Source organism: Ahaetulla prasina, chromosome 3 (genome assembly GCF_028640845.1).
Source record: "Ahaetulla prasina isolate Xishuangbanna chromosome 3, ASM2864084v1, whole genome shotgun sequence".
Classification (NCBI taxonomy): domain Eukaryota; kingdom Metazoa; phylum Chordata; class Lepidosauria; order Squamata; family Colubridae; genus Ahaetulla; species Ahaetulla prasina.
The window spans coordinates 188,935,814-188,950,133 of NC_080541.1; the positions used below are offsets into that span (position 1 = coordinate 188,935,814).

At 36.1% G+C, this 14,320-nt stretch overlaps 1 protein-coding gene across 2 annotated transcripts in view; it reads left to right on the plus strand.

Annotated features, from left to right (window-relative positions):
- Nucleotides 1–14,320, plus strand: part of LGR6 (leucine rich repeat containing G protein-coupled receptor 6) — a 170,133-nt gene that overhangs the window by 91,420 nt on the left and 64,393 nt on the right. For both annotated transcript variants that reach the window (XM_058175930.1, XM_058175929.1), the window contains exon 4: nucleotides 3,912–3,983. In XM_058175930.1, the coding sequence (XP_058031913.1) occupies nucleotides 3,912–3,983 (72 nt within the window). The remainder of the gene's footprint in view (nucleotides 1–3,911; nucleotides 3,984–14,320) is intronic.

Consider the following 14,320-nt stretch of genomic DNA (forward strand, 5'->3'; position numbering starts at 1 on the left):
TCACATCAAATACCTGTACAATTAGCACAGGGGCCCCCCAAGGCTGTGTGCTCTCCCCACTTCTCTTCTCTCTGTATACCAATGACTGCATCTCCAACGATCCATCTGTTAAGCTACTGAAGTTCGCAGATGACACAACAGTGATTGGTCTCATTCGAGACAATGACGAATCCGCATATAGACGAGAGGTCGAACGACTAGCCTTGTGGTGCAACCAAAACAATCTGGAACTGAACACACTCAAAACCGTAGAAATGGTGGTAGACTTTAGGAAAAACCCTTCCATACTTCCACCTCTCACAATACTTGACAACACAGTATCAACAGTAGAAACCTTCAAATTTCTGGGTTCTACCATATCGCAAGATCTCAAATGGACAGCTAACATCAAAACATCATTAAAAGGACAACAAAGAATGTTCTTTCTGCGCCAACTCAGTAAGCTCAAACTGCCCAAGGAGCTGCTGATCCAATTCTACAGAGGAATTATTGAGTCTGTCATTTGCACCTCTATAACTGTCTGGTTCGGTTCTGCAACCCAACAAGAAAAACACAGACTTCAGAGGATAATTAGAACTGCAGAAAAAATAATTGCTACCAACTTGCCTTCCATTGAGGACCTGTATACTGCACGAATCAAGAAGAGGGCCGTGAAAATATTTGCAGATCCCTCGCATCCTGGACATAAACTGTTTCAACTCCTATCCTCAAAACGACGCTATAGAGCACTGCACACCAGAACAACTAGACACAAGAACAGTTTTTTCCCGAAGGCCATCACTCTGCTAAACAAATAATTCCCTCAACACTGTCAGACTATTTACTGAATCTGCACTACTATTAATCGTTTCATAGTTCCGATCACCAATCTCTTTCCACTTATGACTGTATGACTATAATTTGTTGCTGGCAATCCTTATGATTTATATTGATATATTGATCATCAATTGTGTTGTAAATGTTGTACCTTGATGAACGTATCTTTTCTTTTATGTACACTGAGAGCATATGCACCAAGAAAAATTCCTTGTGTGTCCAATCACACTTGGCCAATAAAAAATTCTATTCTATTCTATTCTATTCTAATTAAGAAATTTATTGTTGGTTGCAAGAACAATTTTGGTACAATATTGAAAAAGTGAGATTTAGCTGATAATACAAGATTGGAAGCCCAAAATTGCAGAATATACAGCAATGGTAAAACTGTCCATATATATTCATAATAAAATTCTAAATAAATTCAGATAAGATTGACTCACTTATATGTGATAAATTACATATAGCAAGGCAAATATTGGAATATAGTTTTTAAGAACAGAGGTAAGAGACCAACCCAAAATAATAGATGAAATTAATTTAAATAAATCCTAGCAATAACTTCAAATGTTTAATTTTCAAAGTACAGTATTTGAGTAGTGGTTAGCAGCTAGGGAAATAAATGGAAAGGAAGGAGAGAATGCACTACCAAAAGTATTTTTGGTTTTTTGCACAATGTTTTTATTTCTGTTTTGTTAGTAATTGGTGCCTTCTGGTTTTCTTTTTGTATCTTTATTATTGTGCAGCTCCTGTTTAAATAATCTGTCAAAGTTCATGCAATTTAGAATTAGAATTAGAATTTTATTGGCCAAGTGTGATTGGACACACAAGGAATTTGTCTTGGTGCATATGCTCTCAGTGTACATAAAAGAAAAGATACGTTCATCAAGGTACAACATTTACAACACAATTGATGATCAATATATCAATATAAATCATAAGGATTGCCAGCAACAAGTTATAGTCATACAGTCATAAGTGGAAAGAGATTGGTGATGGGAACTATGAAACGATTAATAGTAGTGCAGATTCAGTAAATAGTCTGACAGTGTTGAGGGAATTATTTGTTTAGCAGAGGGATGGCCTTCGGGAAAAAACTGTTCTTGTGTCTAGTTGTTCTGGTGTGCAGTGCTCTATAGCGTCGTTTTGAGGATAGGAGTTGAAACAGTTTATGTCCAGGATGCGAGGGATCTGCAAATATTTTCACGGCCCTCTTCTTGATTCGTGCAGTATACAGGTCCTCAATGGAAGGCAGGTTGGTAGCAATTATTTTTTCTGCAGTTCTAATTATCCTCTGAAGTCTGTGTTTTTCTTGTTGGTTGCAGAACCGAACCAGACAGTTATAGAGGTGCAAATGACAGACTCAATAATTCCTCTGTAGAATTGGATCAGCAGCTCCTTGGGCAGTTTGAGCTTACTGAGTTGGCGCAGAAAGAACATTCTTTGTTGTCCTTTTTTAATGATGTTTTGATGTTAGCTGTCCATTTGAGACCTTGCGATATGATAGAACCCAGAAATTTGAAGGTTTCTACTGTTGATACTGTGTTGTCAAGTATTGTGAGAGGTGGAAGTATGGAAGGGTTTTTCCTAAAGTCTACCACCATTTCTACGGTTTTGAGTGTGTTCAGTTCCAGATTGTTTTGGTTGCACCACAAGGCTAGTCGTTCGACCTCTCGCCTATATGCGGATTCGTCATTGTCTCGAATGAGACCGATCACTGTTGTGTCATCTGCGAACTTCAGTAGCTTAACAGATGGATCATTGGAGATGCAGTCATTGGTATACAGAGAGAAGAGAAGTGGGGAGAGCACACAGCCTTGGGGCGCCCTGTGCTAATTGTACAGGTATTTGATGTGATCTTGCTTAGCTTCACCTGCTGCTTCCTGTTTGTTAGGAAGCTTGTGATCCACTTACAAGTCTGTTCCGGTACCTGTAGCTGGTTTAGCTTAGTTAGAAGAATGTCTGGAATGATGGTATTGAATGCTGAACTAAAGTCTACAAAAAGGACCCTTGCATAGGTCTTTGGAGACTCAAGATGTTGTAGGATGTAGTGCAGAGCCATATTAACAGCATCATCTGTTGATCTATTTGCTCGGTATGCAAATTGCAAGGGGTCTAACAGCGGATCCGTGATGGTTTTCAAGTAGGAAAGCACTAGCCTTTCAAAGGTTTTCATGACTACAGATGTTAAAGCAACTGGTCTGTAGTCATTCAGTTCCTTGATGGTGGGCTTCTTCGGCACTGGGATGATGGTAGAGCGTTTGAAGCAAGAAGGAACATAACACATCTCTAATGATTTATTGAAAATATGGGTGAAGATGGGGGCCAATTGGTAAGCACAGACTTTTAAGCAAGAAGGATCTTTAAAAAAAAGATCAGTGAAAGATTCACACAAAAACACTCAAACATTGTATCAAAATCCAATTTTTTAGCCATTGTATTGCCATGTACCCACAAAATAAATATATAACTTCTCTTTCAACACCATCTTATCTTTATCACTTTGGTTCCCTGAAAACTTTCCTCAAGACCCACTTTTTACTTGGAACTGCTGTTTCAATCTCCTAATCCTCATTATAACTTATTACATGGTTTCTAACTATCTCAAAGCAATGTTAGCTGGAGATATCCAGTTCATCCTTGCCTTAACTTTCTTCTCATTTGTCATTTCCTTCATGATATATTTTATACTGTAAACTCTTTGGGGGTTGGACCTAAGGACCTCTCTTTCAAATCCATGTCCAATGATGGAACAAATGAATAAATACCAACAATAAAAACTTCATTTTGTAAGTTGTAGATAGCTAAAGTAAATACATGCATTAAATGGTGCTGGATTGTAAAACTGTAAAAACATTAGTCCTGGACTAAACGTTACAGTACTTATCCTATCAATTTGTGTAAACCCTGGGCTTTTTCCCCACATATTCTTCAATCTTCTGCTTATTAAGTAAGAAGTTTGTTTCTCAGATGGTGACTTTTGTCTGAAATCTTGCTTAGAAAAAGAAATGGGTATATTTCATTATATGGAAGTTATCCATATTATTTTAAAAGTTATATGCTTAAAAGTTATCTTTCTATCTTTGTAATTATAGGATGTTACAGAATAATCAGCTCACTCGAATTCCAGCAGAGGCTCTATGGGATCTTCCTAATCTTCAATCACTGTAAGTCTTTGTGGATTGTCATTCTGAACTTTGGAAACTTTTAACTAAGGATGTTTTTTTCCCCCTGATGTTGGCTTGAAACAATATTATACAATCTATCAGAAAAGTTTGAAGTTGATTTTGATAGAAACAGCTTTAAAAGTTTTTGAAGGTTTTGTTTTGCACAATTCTGCAGCCTGAGCTCCATATTAATCTTTATGCAACATGTCAGGATATCATATTCTCCAAATGAATGGAGCCAAGAGCAAGTAAATAATACAAACAAGGGCCAATATTTTTGACTTAGCGCAAGCTGAGAAGCTCTACAAATGCAGATTGCATGCTACTCTCAGAGAGTATATGACAATTTGCCATGGCCAACTTGCCATAGCCAACTCAACACAGCCAATTTGCCATGGCCAACTCTCTGTGGGGCAAGAGTTACACTAATAGCAAAGAAATGGTGGAATAGAATCAATAAAAAAAGGATGCAAAAGGAGGGACAGAATGAAATGTGAATGGCAAAAATTAAAATAATTTTTATTTATTTTAAATAATTAAATAGAATTGTTAAAATGTCCCACAGCAAGTTGTCCCACAGCGAGTTGGCTGCGGCGAATTGTCCCATAGTGAGTTGGCCATGATGAGTTGGCCGTGGCAAGTTAGCCATGGTGAATTGGCCATAGTGAGTTGTTCACAGCAAGTTGGTTGTGGCAAGTTGTTCCATTCCCACTCTCAGACCACATTCTCCTGTCTTGTGCTCTAACAATTCCCTGCATTGTCACTTCTGACTGCCTGATTATGTCCTAACTCTCTCTCCAGGTTTCCACTGCATCAGTGGTGGGTTGCTACAGGTTTGCCCTGGATCAGGCGAACCAGTACCAGCGGTGGGAGGCTCTGTCCACCAGCATGGATGCCTTTGCGCATGCGCAGAAGCTTCTGCACATGGGCAAAAGCATTGTGCGCGCAAGCACGCACACGTCCACAAGCAAACCAGTAGTGACGGGATTTGAAAACCACTGCTGCATTGCGTGTCTTCCTTTGAAGACAATATCAGCTGCTGATTTGGAATTGAAAGGAACTGAAAAATTTTGACAGCATATAAGCCAAATGACTTTGGTTAGCAAAACTCCTCTCACATTTCTATGTACAGAAGTAAGAAAATATGATCCCATTCTTAGCAGTTGTAATATATTTTATTGGGTCCTTTCCCTATAGGGTAATCATATTTTAATGAATTTTCCTTGGTTTGATTTTTAAATGCCCTAATTAATTCTTTAATGTCCTGTTCCTGTTTTGACTTTACTGTACTCTACCCAGTATCTGTTTGGATTGGGGAATGGCTGTAAATATTTACAATAAATAACGAAGTCTAATAATAATTGTAGCAGAATAATTAGCACTATCCAGTTGCTCTTGCTGTCAGGAAGGTGCTTCTTTTTAACATTCAGCTGTCTGGTGCCTCATAGCATGCTTCTTCCTGATACCTGTACAGACTTAAGCATACTCATCATTCCAGTTAGCAGAAAATGCCAGCCCTGTTTTCTCTTCCTGTCCTCCATTTGTTAAGGATGGCCAAAGTGAGGCCAAATGTTTTTTCTCTCACCTGATTTAAATCAGGCTCAGTTGTCTTTTTAGAAGATCTAGAAATATACTAGCCTTGCAACTGATATGCCTTTCTATTTCTGGAGTTTTTGAATGGCTTACAGTATTACTGAAAAGATTAAAAACAAAAATCATTTGATGCAATTCTGATCAATAATCTGATGTGTCACCATTTGGACAGCATGATTTTGTAGCAAAGTACTAAGGTAGCTCCACTGTTCAAGTCTGCTGTCGTCCTAGCCTTTGTGATTCTGAATTTTTTAAAACAATAATTTATATATTATTTATAAATTTATATATTAACTTCTTATAGTTTTATTATACACAACCCAGAGTCATTTTTGACAAGATGGACAGATATCTAAATTTAATAAATAATATTTTTCTATAAGCATGGTTAAAATGTACTTCTGATAGTCCATCAGAGGCTTTTATTTAATATTGGCAAATTTAAGTTGAAACGCCTCTGGCTGTGAATTGGAGATCAAAACCTCTCAAAATATGTTGAAACACTTACTATTATTAGATAGTAACTCTGTCCATTTCAGATCAAGCTGATAATTCTGCTTAATCCTTTTATGATTTTACTATCTGTCTAGAAATAACCTGTAACAACCATAACAAGCATAAAATACTCTTTAAAATATTTCTCTTCAATTTTTTAATATTTTTTTTTGTCTTCAGTAGAGGTTAATTAAGCATCATATAGACATTTATCTTTGGGGTGAATAAGCAATCTTTAGAGAGTTGAAAATTATTTTCCTCATGACAGATGCCTTACATTGTTAAGTCATTATGCAGTGCCACTCATTATACAATCCCTCCATTATCCTATTTCAAAATAGGTCACTTCATAATTTTTTTTGCATACCTTACATGATTAAAACCACCAATCCAGATTTTGTAATTTAAATTTTTTTATTCTCTGTAATTTTTAATCCTCTGTAAGTTTTTTGCTCTAAGGAAGGCAAGGTTATGAGGAAATGGGGAGGATTACTTTCTCAAGCACTTTGATTCTGAAAGAAGAATAGAGTGGGATTTCTTTGCAAGCACAGTCTTCTCAAAGTAAAATAAGGGATATCCCTACAGTTGAAATCCCATTCAGATTTATGTACAATTACTTTGAAAACAACTATGTTTTCATACAAAAGAGATGATTTGAGCTTACTTCCACAAACATTCTGGATGGCATCCAAGTAAATGAATTTACTTTCTCTCTCAACAATGAGCTACAATGTGTTAGCTGAATTTGAATCTTTAATATTTGTAGTGAGAAGATGGCTTAATTTTATCTGTCAATATGAACCCGTATATGGAAAGAAAAATGACTCAGAGCCAGCACCCAAACAAACTATGGGTGGCATTCATCTGTGCTTCCACTTCATCTGCCATTCTAGGAAAAAATGCTGAAAATAGCAGCGTAGCTTTGGAAAGACAAAAATAAAGATAAAACTACATACTATATGTATTAAAATTACTTGCAGTGAGAGACAAAAGAGGGGTTTAATTTTTATTTACAAAGAATTAGATTATCCTGATTTTCTGTTGTACTGTACTAGAAAGCAGCATATCCCTTTAAGTAAAAACAGTGCACCCTTATCTAGATTGAGAATCTCTTGACAAGCCTCTTTCCTGATTTCTTCAGTAGAAGAATCAGGTGTCAAATACAGTAATCCTTGACTTACAAGAATTATTTAGTGACTGTTCAAAGTTACAAAGCACTGAAAAAAGTGATTTATGACCATTTTCCACACTTATGACCATTGCAGTATCGCAGTGGTCACATGATCAAAATTCAGCCACTTGGCAACTGACTCATATTTATGATGGTTGCAGTGTCCCAGGGTCATGTGATCACCTTTTGTGACCTTCTGACAAACAAAGTCAATGGGGAAGCCAGATTCACTTAACAAACATTTCATCAACTTAACAACTTCACTTAACAACTATGGCAAGAAAGGTTGTAAAATGGGGCAAAATTCACTTAGCAAATGTTTCACTTAGCAACAGAAATTTTGGGCTCAATCGTGGTCATAAGTCAAGGACTACCTGTACCAAGTCTGGCTGAAGCTAATCTATCTACTGCAAATAACACTGGAACTCCATGCCCCTTTTTGTGAGATCAGTGCACTCTTTGAATAACGAATGGGGTTTATTTTGAATTTTCTCTTGTATGTTATGTCAGAAATGGGGAAAAACATATTAATAAACATCATTTTTATAACATCTTCTTTGTAACATCTGGAGAACCTAGGGTCACATTTAGCTTCATTATCTGGCCTGTCTGGCTTGATCTGTGAACTCATGGGGACCTACTTTGGGGTATCTCTAGACCAGGGGTCTCCAACCTTGACAACTTTAAGACTTGTGGACTTCAACTCCCAGAGTTCCTCAGCCAGCTGTGGGAGTTGAAGTCCACAAGTCTTAAAGTTGTCAAGATTGGAGACCCCTGCTCTAGACAACTACAGTTCTCTCTGTCATCACTCAAATGATTCAAGCCACCATGCTAAGGAGTACCATTGCCAAAGTTACAGTGGCTGCAGCTACTAATGACCTATATTACATACTCTTCCACTTTCATCCCTAGTAGACATTTGGAGGCAAAGTGGTAGCAATTTTAATACAAACCAGCCTCATATCTATTTCATTTGATAAAAATGAACCAGATACGCCTCTTTCCTTTTGTACTCTGACATAAAGTAAGAACTACTGCATTCTTGAGCTTCCTTCAACGGTGACAATTTTCTTCCTAAAGCCAGATTTAATAAGGGAAAAAAACTCTCTCTTTAGAGTGTTCCCGGCCCTTATTAAGTCCTATTAGACCAATGCTTATTAGGATAAATTAGGTTTGATGTGAAAGAGATGAAAAGTTGTTGAGTAAATGGTTTTCCTTTTAGCAGACTGCTTTGTGAATTAAGGCATATCTCAAGCCAGGCTGATTTCCTCAGATTTCATGGGGGCTGCCAAATAGCTTTTTATTCAGAATTGGTCTTATGCCAAATATCTGTCTGTTGTTTCTATCTCTTTCTCTTGAGGATGGTCATTCATTGCAAAAAAATCAGATCTGAATTAAAGACTTTTCTTCTTTTAGTATTTATGAGTTCCACAAGTCTCTCACATACATACAGCCTCTCTATCTTCAATATGGAACTTTCATATATCATATATAACTGTAAAGCGGCTTTCAAATATTATATGTCCAATTTTTACTTTCCTGAAGTTAGGACCCTGGTGTCATAGAATACTATCCAAAAACCAGGAAATACACCAGAAAGCATTCAACACTAAATGCTGGAATGGAAGCTTTACAGATTGAGTGCAGGGCAGGCTGAACATATTGTCCTTATAGCATGTTTCCATGATATTCGTATGTCTATAATTTGGAGGAAGAAAACACCTTCTGAAAAACATATTATGATACCATTATTACATGGCATCATTACATTACAATAATGTCAGAACTCTCAAACAATAAAACTTTTTATGACCCTGTTATCCCTGTTATCCTGTTAATTTGCGGTAGAATTGGGACGACTGAATGGAGCTGAGTGTTCAGACAATCAAGACTGAAAATAAAGGAGGAGCAGTCTTTCTGGGTTCCGGATTAATAAGATTTATTAAGACAAAGGTCAAGATGATCCCACAAGAATTCCAATGGGTACATGCAGTATGCTTTCAAGTATGAGCTTCATATAAATAGGCAATTCAAAACTGTTCCTTTTTTTTTTTTGCTTGCTTTCTTCCACCCCTTTCTGAGTAGAGCTTGTCTTTTCAGAAAAGGTCGGTTAGCCTGGCCTGCACCTGGGCATTGTTTACACACCTGCTACTGGCCTTCTTATCGGGGTAAGGATCTACACTAACATCCAGAAGACCAGCAATAAAGCAATAAAATCTGCTACACATTTGAGGCATGACAATTGCACACAACTTGTCCACAATCCAAGGTTATAGTTTACATATTTTAGTTTGGACGTACAATGTATAACAAATTAGATTGTCTTGATTCAAAATAGGGCAACTGTACTGGGTTTGTGATTAGGAATATAATAAAAGAAGCACTTTGTACATAGCAAAGTACATTTAAATGCAATAATTTTTAAAAGTATTTTAGTTTCTGTTGAAGAATTTCATTTTTTTAGAATAGCATGTTAATGTTAGACCAGAATTACGAAGAATCCTGTAGCATGTTAAATATATTATAATTTTTGTGTCTTCCAGAAATTTTATGCTTTAATACATTTGCTTGTGACTCACAAAATCAACTGGAATCATCCAACTGTCATTATGTCAATATAAAATTAATGAAGGCCGGTTCTATATTGTGTCAATAATGGCTTGTGACACTAGAAATACTACAAATCAATGAGGAACAGTGAGGTGCCACAAATGTTTTTCACTGCAAGAAACCAAGAGGTCACATGTCTGAAAAATTAGCAGTCATTAGCTATACAGATTCTCTTAATATTTCTTTGGCTTTATGTCAAAACAGTTCACCAGATCAGGACTGTCTAAGACAATTATTTCTTACTCCATTGTTGCAAACACAATGGTTTCAATTGTTTTGTGAGAGTATTTATGGTCATGGACATTTCTTCATCAAATATGAAGAAGAGCCTCTTGTGGCTCAACAGGCTAATGCAGTCTGTTATTAACACAGCTGCCTGTAATTACAATTACTGCAGGTTCGAGTCCCACTAGGCCCAAGGTTGACTCAGCCTTCCATCCTTTATAAGGTAGGTAAAATGAGGACCCAGATTGTTGGGGGAGCAATACAAGTTGACTTTGTATATAATATACAAATGGATGAGACTATTGCCTTACACAATGTAAGCTGCCCGGAGTCTTCGGAGAAGGGCGGGATATAAATTCAAATTAAAAAAAAAAAGAAAAAAAAAAGAAAAAAAGAAAATAATGGCAGTTGTGGCTTAATAAAAACTAAATAAAAAAATCCTATAGGGTACCTAGTATTAATATACTTCAAACAGTTCTGTTACTAATACTACACCTATCTCAATAACAGATGAGATTATAAGCTTTAAGCTGCATTTTAGCATCCAGAATTTAATGGCTATGCTAGCTTAGTGTTACAGAATGGAAGTCTAATACATTTGGAGGACACCAGGTTTGGAAGATCATTTTAGATGCAGTAAGTGCTCTTTAGCAATAATATAACTCTCTTCTGAAGGTACCTGTGGCAAAATTGACATCTGTGGAAAAATTTAGCAACAGCCTCCCACTACTAATATTAATATTACCACTAATAATATAATAATAAAATAATAATAATAATAATAACAACAACAATAATAACAACAATAATAACAATAATAATATAACCACTAATATTAAGCTTAATGTTAACCGCTCCAATCTTGATTGCAGAAAATATGACTTCAGTAACAGAGTTGTTAATACTTGGAATACACTATCTGACTCTGTGGTCTCTTCCCAAAATCCCCAAAGCTTCAATCAAAAACTATCTACTATTTATTTATTTTATTTATTTATTTATTCGATTTTTATACCGCCCTTCTCCCGAAGGACTCAGGGCAGTGTACAGCCAAAAATAAAAACAAACAATACAATATACAATTTAAAATACAAATTAAGAAACTTATTTTATAATTGGCCTAAAAAACTTTAAAATATATAAAACTAAAACCCCATTAAAATTAATAATAGATAATTTAAAATCAATAAAATTTAAGCCAGCCCTGCGCGAATGAAAAGATGTGTCTTCAATTCGCGGCGGAAGGTCCGAAGGTCAGGTATTTGGCGTAAACCCGGGGGAAGCTCGTTCCAGAGTGTGGGAGCCCCCACAGAGAAGGACCTTCCCCTGGGGGCCGCCAGCCAACATTGCTTGGCGGACGGCACCCTGAGAAGTCCCTCTCTGTGAGAGCGTACGGGTCGGTGGGAGCATGCGGTAACTATTGACCTCATCCCATTCCTAAGAGGTCTGTAAGGGGCGTGCATAAGAGCACAAGCGTGCCTACCGTTCCTGTCCTATTGTTTCCTTTCGTTATATCCAATTATTATAGTTATTACATACTCTTACTTATATATATGCTTATATATTGTATAGTTATTTCATGCTTATGCTTATATATACTGTGTGACTAAATAAATAAATAAATAAATAAATACTGCAATGTCATCTCAGGTGAGAAAGATTGGAAATCGCTCAAAGTCAATAAAATGGGATGGAGGACCATAGACAAACTTTTACTTTACACTTTCTATTTTCTTACATATTTCTCTTATATATATATTTGTACTGAATGGAAGGAACTGAAGAAGAATATCAAAAATTACCACCTAATGGTAATTTTTTAGTTACATGTTAGATAAGACCCTTTATTTACTGCAGGATCAACTTGTGATTCCCTGGTAGAGCATCTGTCTATCAGCAGTTTTCTAGGCATGGTAACAACATGAATATCCTGTGAGAGTCGTGTGTCAGGCTAATTAACAACTTTGTGGTTATAAGTTCTTACTTAAAGCAGATGTGTACATTGCCTGTTTTTCTACCAGCTTAACATCAAGCGAAAGATTTTCAAAGCAAGCAGGTGCTATAAGTTATAATTACGGTATTTGCAGTAAGAATGAGAAAAATAAGAGAGCTGACTGGATTAAAAGATCAGACAAACTCCTGGGGGTTATCTTTCAAATGAAAATAAAAGAAAGTAACTTGAATTTACTGAAGCATCTCCTAGAATGGTCATTTTCTTGAAACAACACTATTATTTTACACAGCAAAAAAATTAGCATTTAAAATACGTAATCTGAAAATATACTGAGGATATACTGATGTAAGCCCCTTTATTATACATGTCTGTAATGTAAGTTCTGTTTTAAAAAATAACACAAACACTACTATTTATTCATATTTCTTAATGGCACATAGCACATCTATTTTCAGATCCTTTTTTTAATTGAATTTTTAGTAGAGAAGGGCAAATTCATTTATTTATTTTATTTATTTATTTATTTTGTCACAACAATATATATAAGCATCACATAAAAAGATTATATAGTATATAAACATATATATGAGGTAATATAAGGAAGTATAAGTATATATATTCTAGCTGAACTTTAATGTTAGTCTAGAAAAAAATCAATGGGAGCAGAGCAGAATGTCCAAATCTTTTCCCAGGGGAATTTTGTGGCAAAATTATTTTACATCCCTTCTTGTCGTGGAAGATTTCTTAGTAGCAAAAATTATAAGATCAAGGAAGGAAACTGGTATAAAAGGACAATTGTGTCAAGGGGAAATCCAAGTGGGAATCCAGTCTTAATTTGAAGACTTTATTACTTTATAGTCTAAGAATTATCTGACCACTTAAATCCAGAGCTGAATAAGGTACTTTTGCCTAGATTGTTTCACTCTATAGTCATGGACAAGAATTTTTTTCACTAGTTAGAAAGAAATACATTTTATCCAAATGGGAGCATAGTAACCTGTTCTGACCCAGTAATGATAAGATGTTTACTCACGAGTAAAACAAAACCTTTTTCAAAACAGGCCAGGAACAGTCTTTTATTCACATGGATAAACAAAAACCAAACTTAATTAGTCCCAACAAACCTGGTTTTGGCCAAGGAATGTGAATTGCTTGCTGTATACTAGAAAAGGAACAGTTGTCCAGTTATCTTCAAACCCCTGCTATTTATTTCCCAGCCAGGGAGGGGCTGGCTAGTGTCTACATCTACTTTTCCCTGAGAGCTCGCTTATTGCTTTCCTTTGCTCTCCTTTCTTTTCCTCTCTACATATAAATGCATCTGTGATGGGCCCCATCTGTTCTCCCCACTCACTCAGCTCAGGCTCTGAAGGCAGCTGCCTCTCCAACTGGGGGATGATGGAAGGCCCCAGCTCTGCCTCTGCCTCTGCCTCTGTGCTGTTTCCTTATCAGAGCCTTCCAAAGGCTCTGAAGCTGGCCCAGGTTCTCCCTCAACCTCTTCCTTGTCTGACTCTGTTGCTAGCTCTGCTGGTAGCCGATGGGCCACAACACTGCCATCCTGAAGATTAATTATGGCAAAAGATTTCTCACAGGGCTGTCTATCTATTTCTTAAACTAGTAACAGAGACTAAAAACATAATCATCATACCAACTTGCATACTATGATTTGATACACAATATATTTGCAATGTGTATGCATGCTTTCTGAAACAAAGTTCCACATTTTACTGACAAACATTTTAAATAGATTGACATCTAACTTGTTCTTCTTGACTAAACTTTTGGATTACACATCTGCAAAAAATATACTACAATGTTTAGCTATTGTAAAGAAGTTCTATCTGGATGATGTATTTGAAAGATTGTCTTACTGTTGAAAACAATGGTTTATAGACACTTTCAGTCACAGTTTTCTATATAGCTAACACATATTTTTGCCGTCTGTTAGTCTAAGGCTTTTTCCCATCTCTTTGCATGCAGGCAGTCTTACAAAGGTTATAAATCCTGCATTTTTTTCATTGCAATATTTCTAAATACTATTCTGGCACAATCTATGGAAACTTTGCTAACCTCACATTATCATAATTTGTGGCCAAAGCAGCATCTTTAACATTTAAATATATTTTAATAACATAATAAGATTCAGCATGGTGTAGAGATAAAAATATTGGACTACAACAGGAAAGATCCAGCTTCTAGTCTACTGTCAGTAAGAGAAGATTACTAGGTGACCAAACTTGTCATTTTCTTTCAGATCAACTTAACATGCAATGTTCCTGTTGCTCAGTGCTG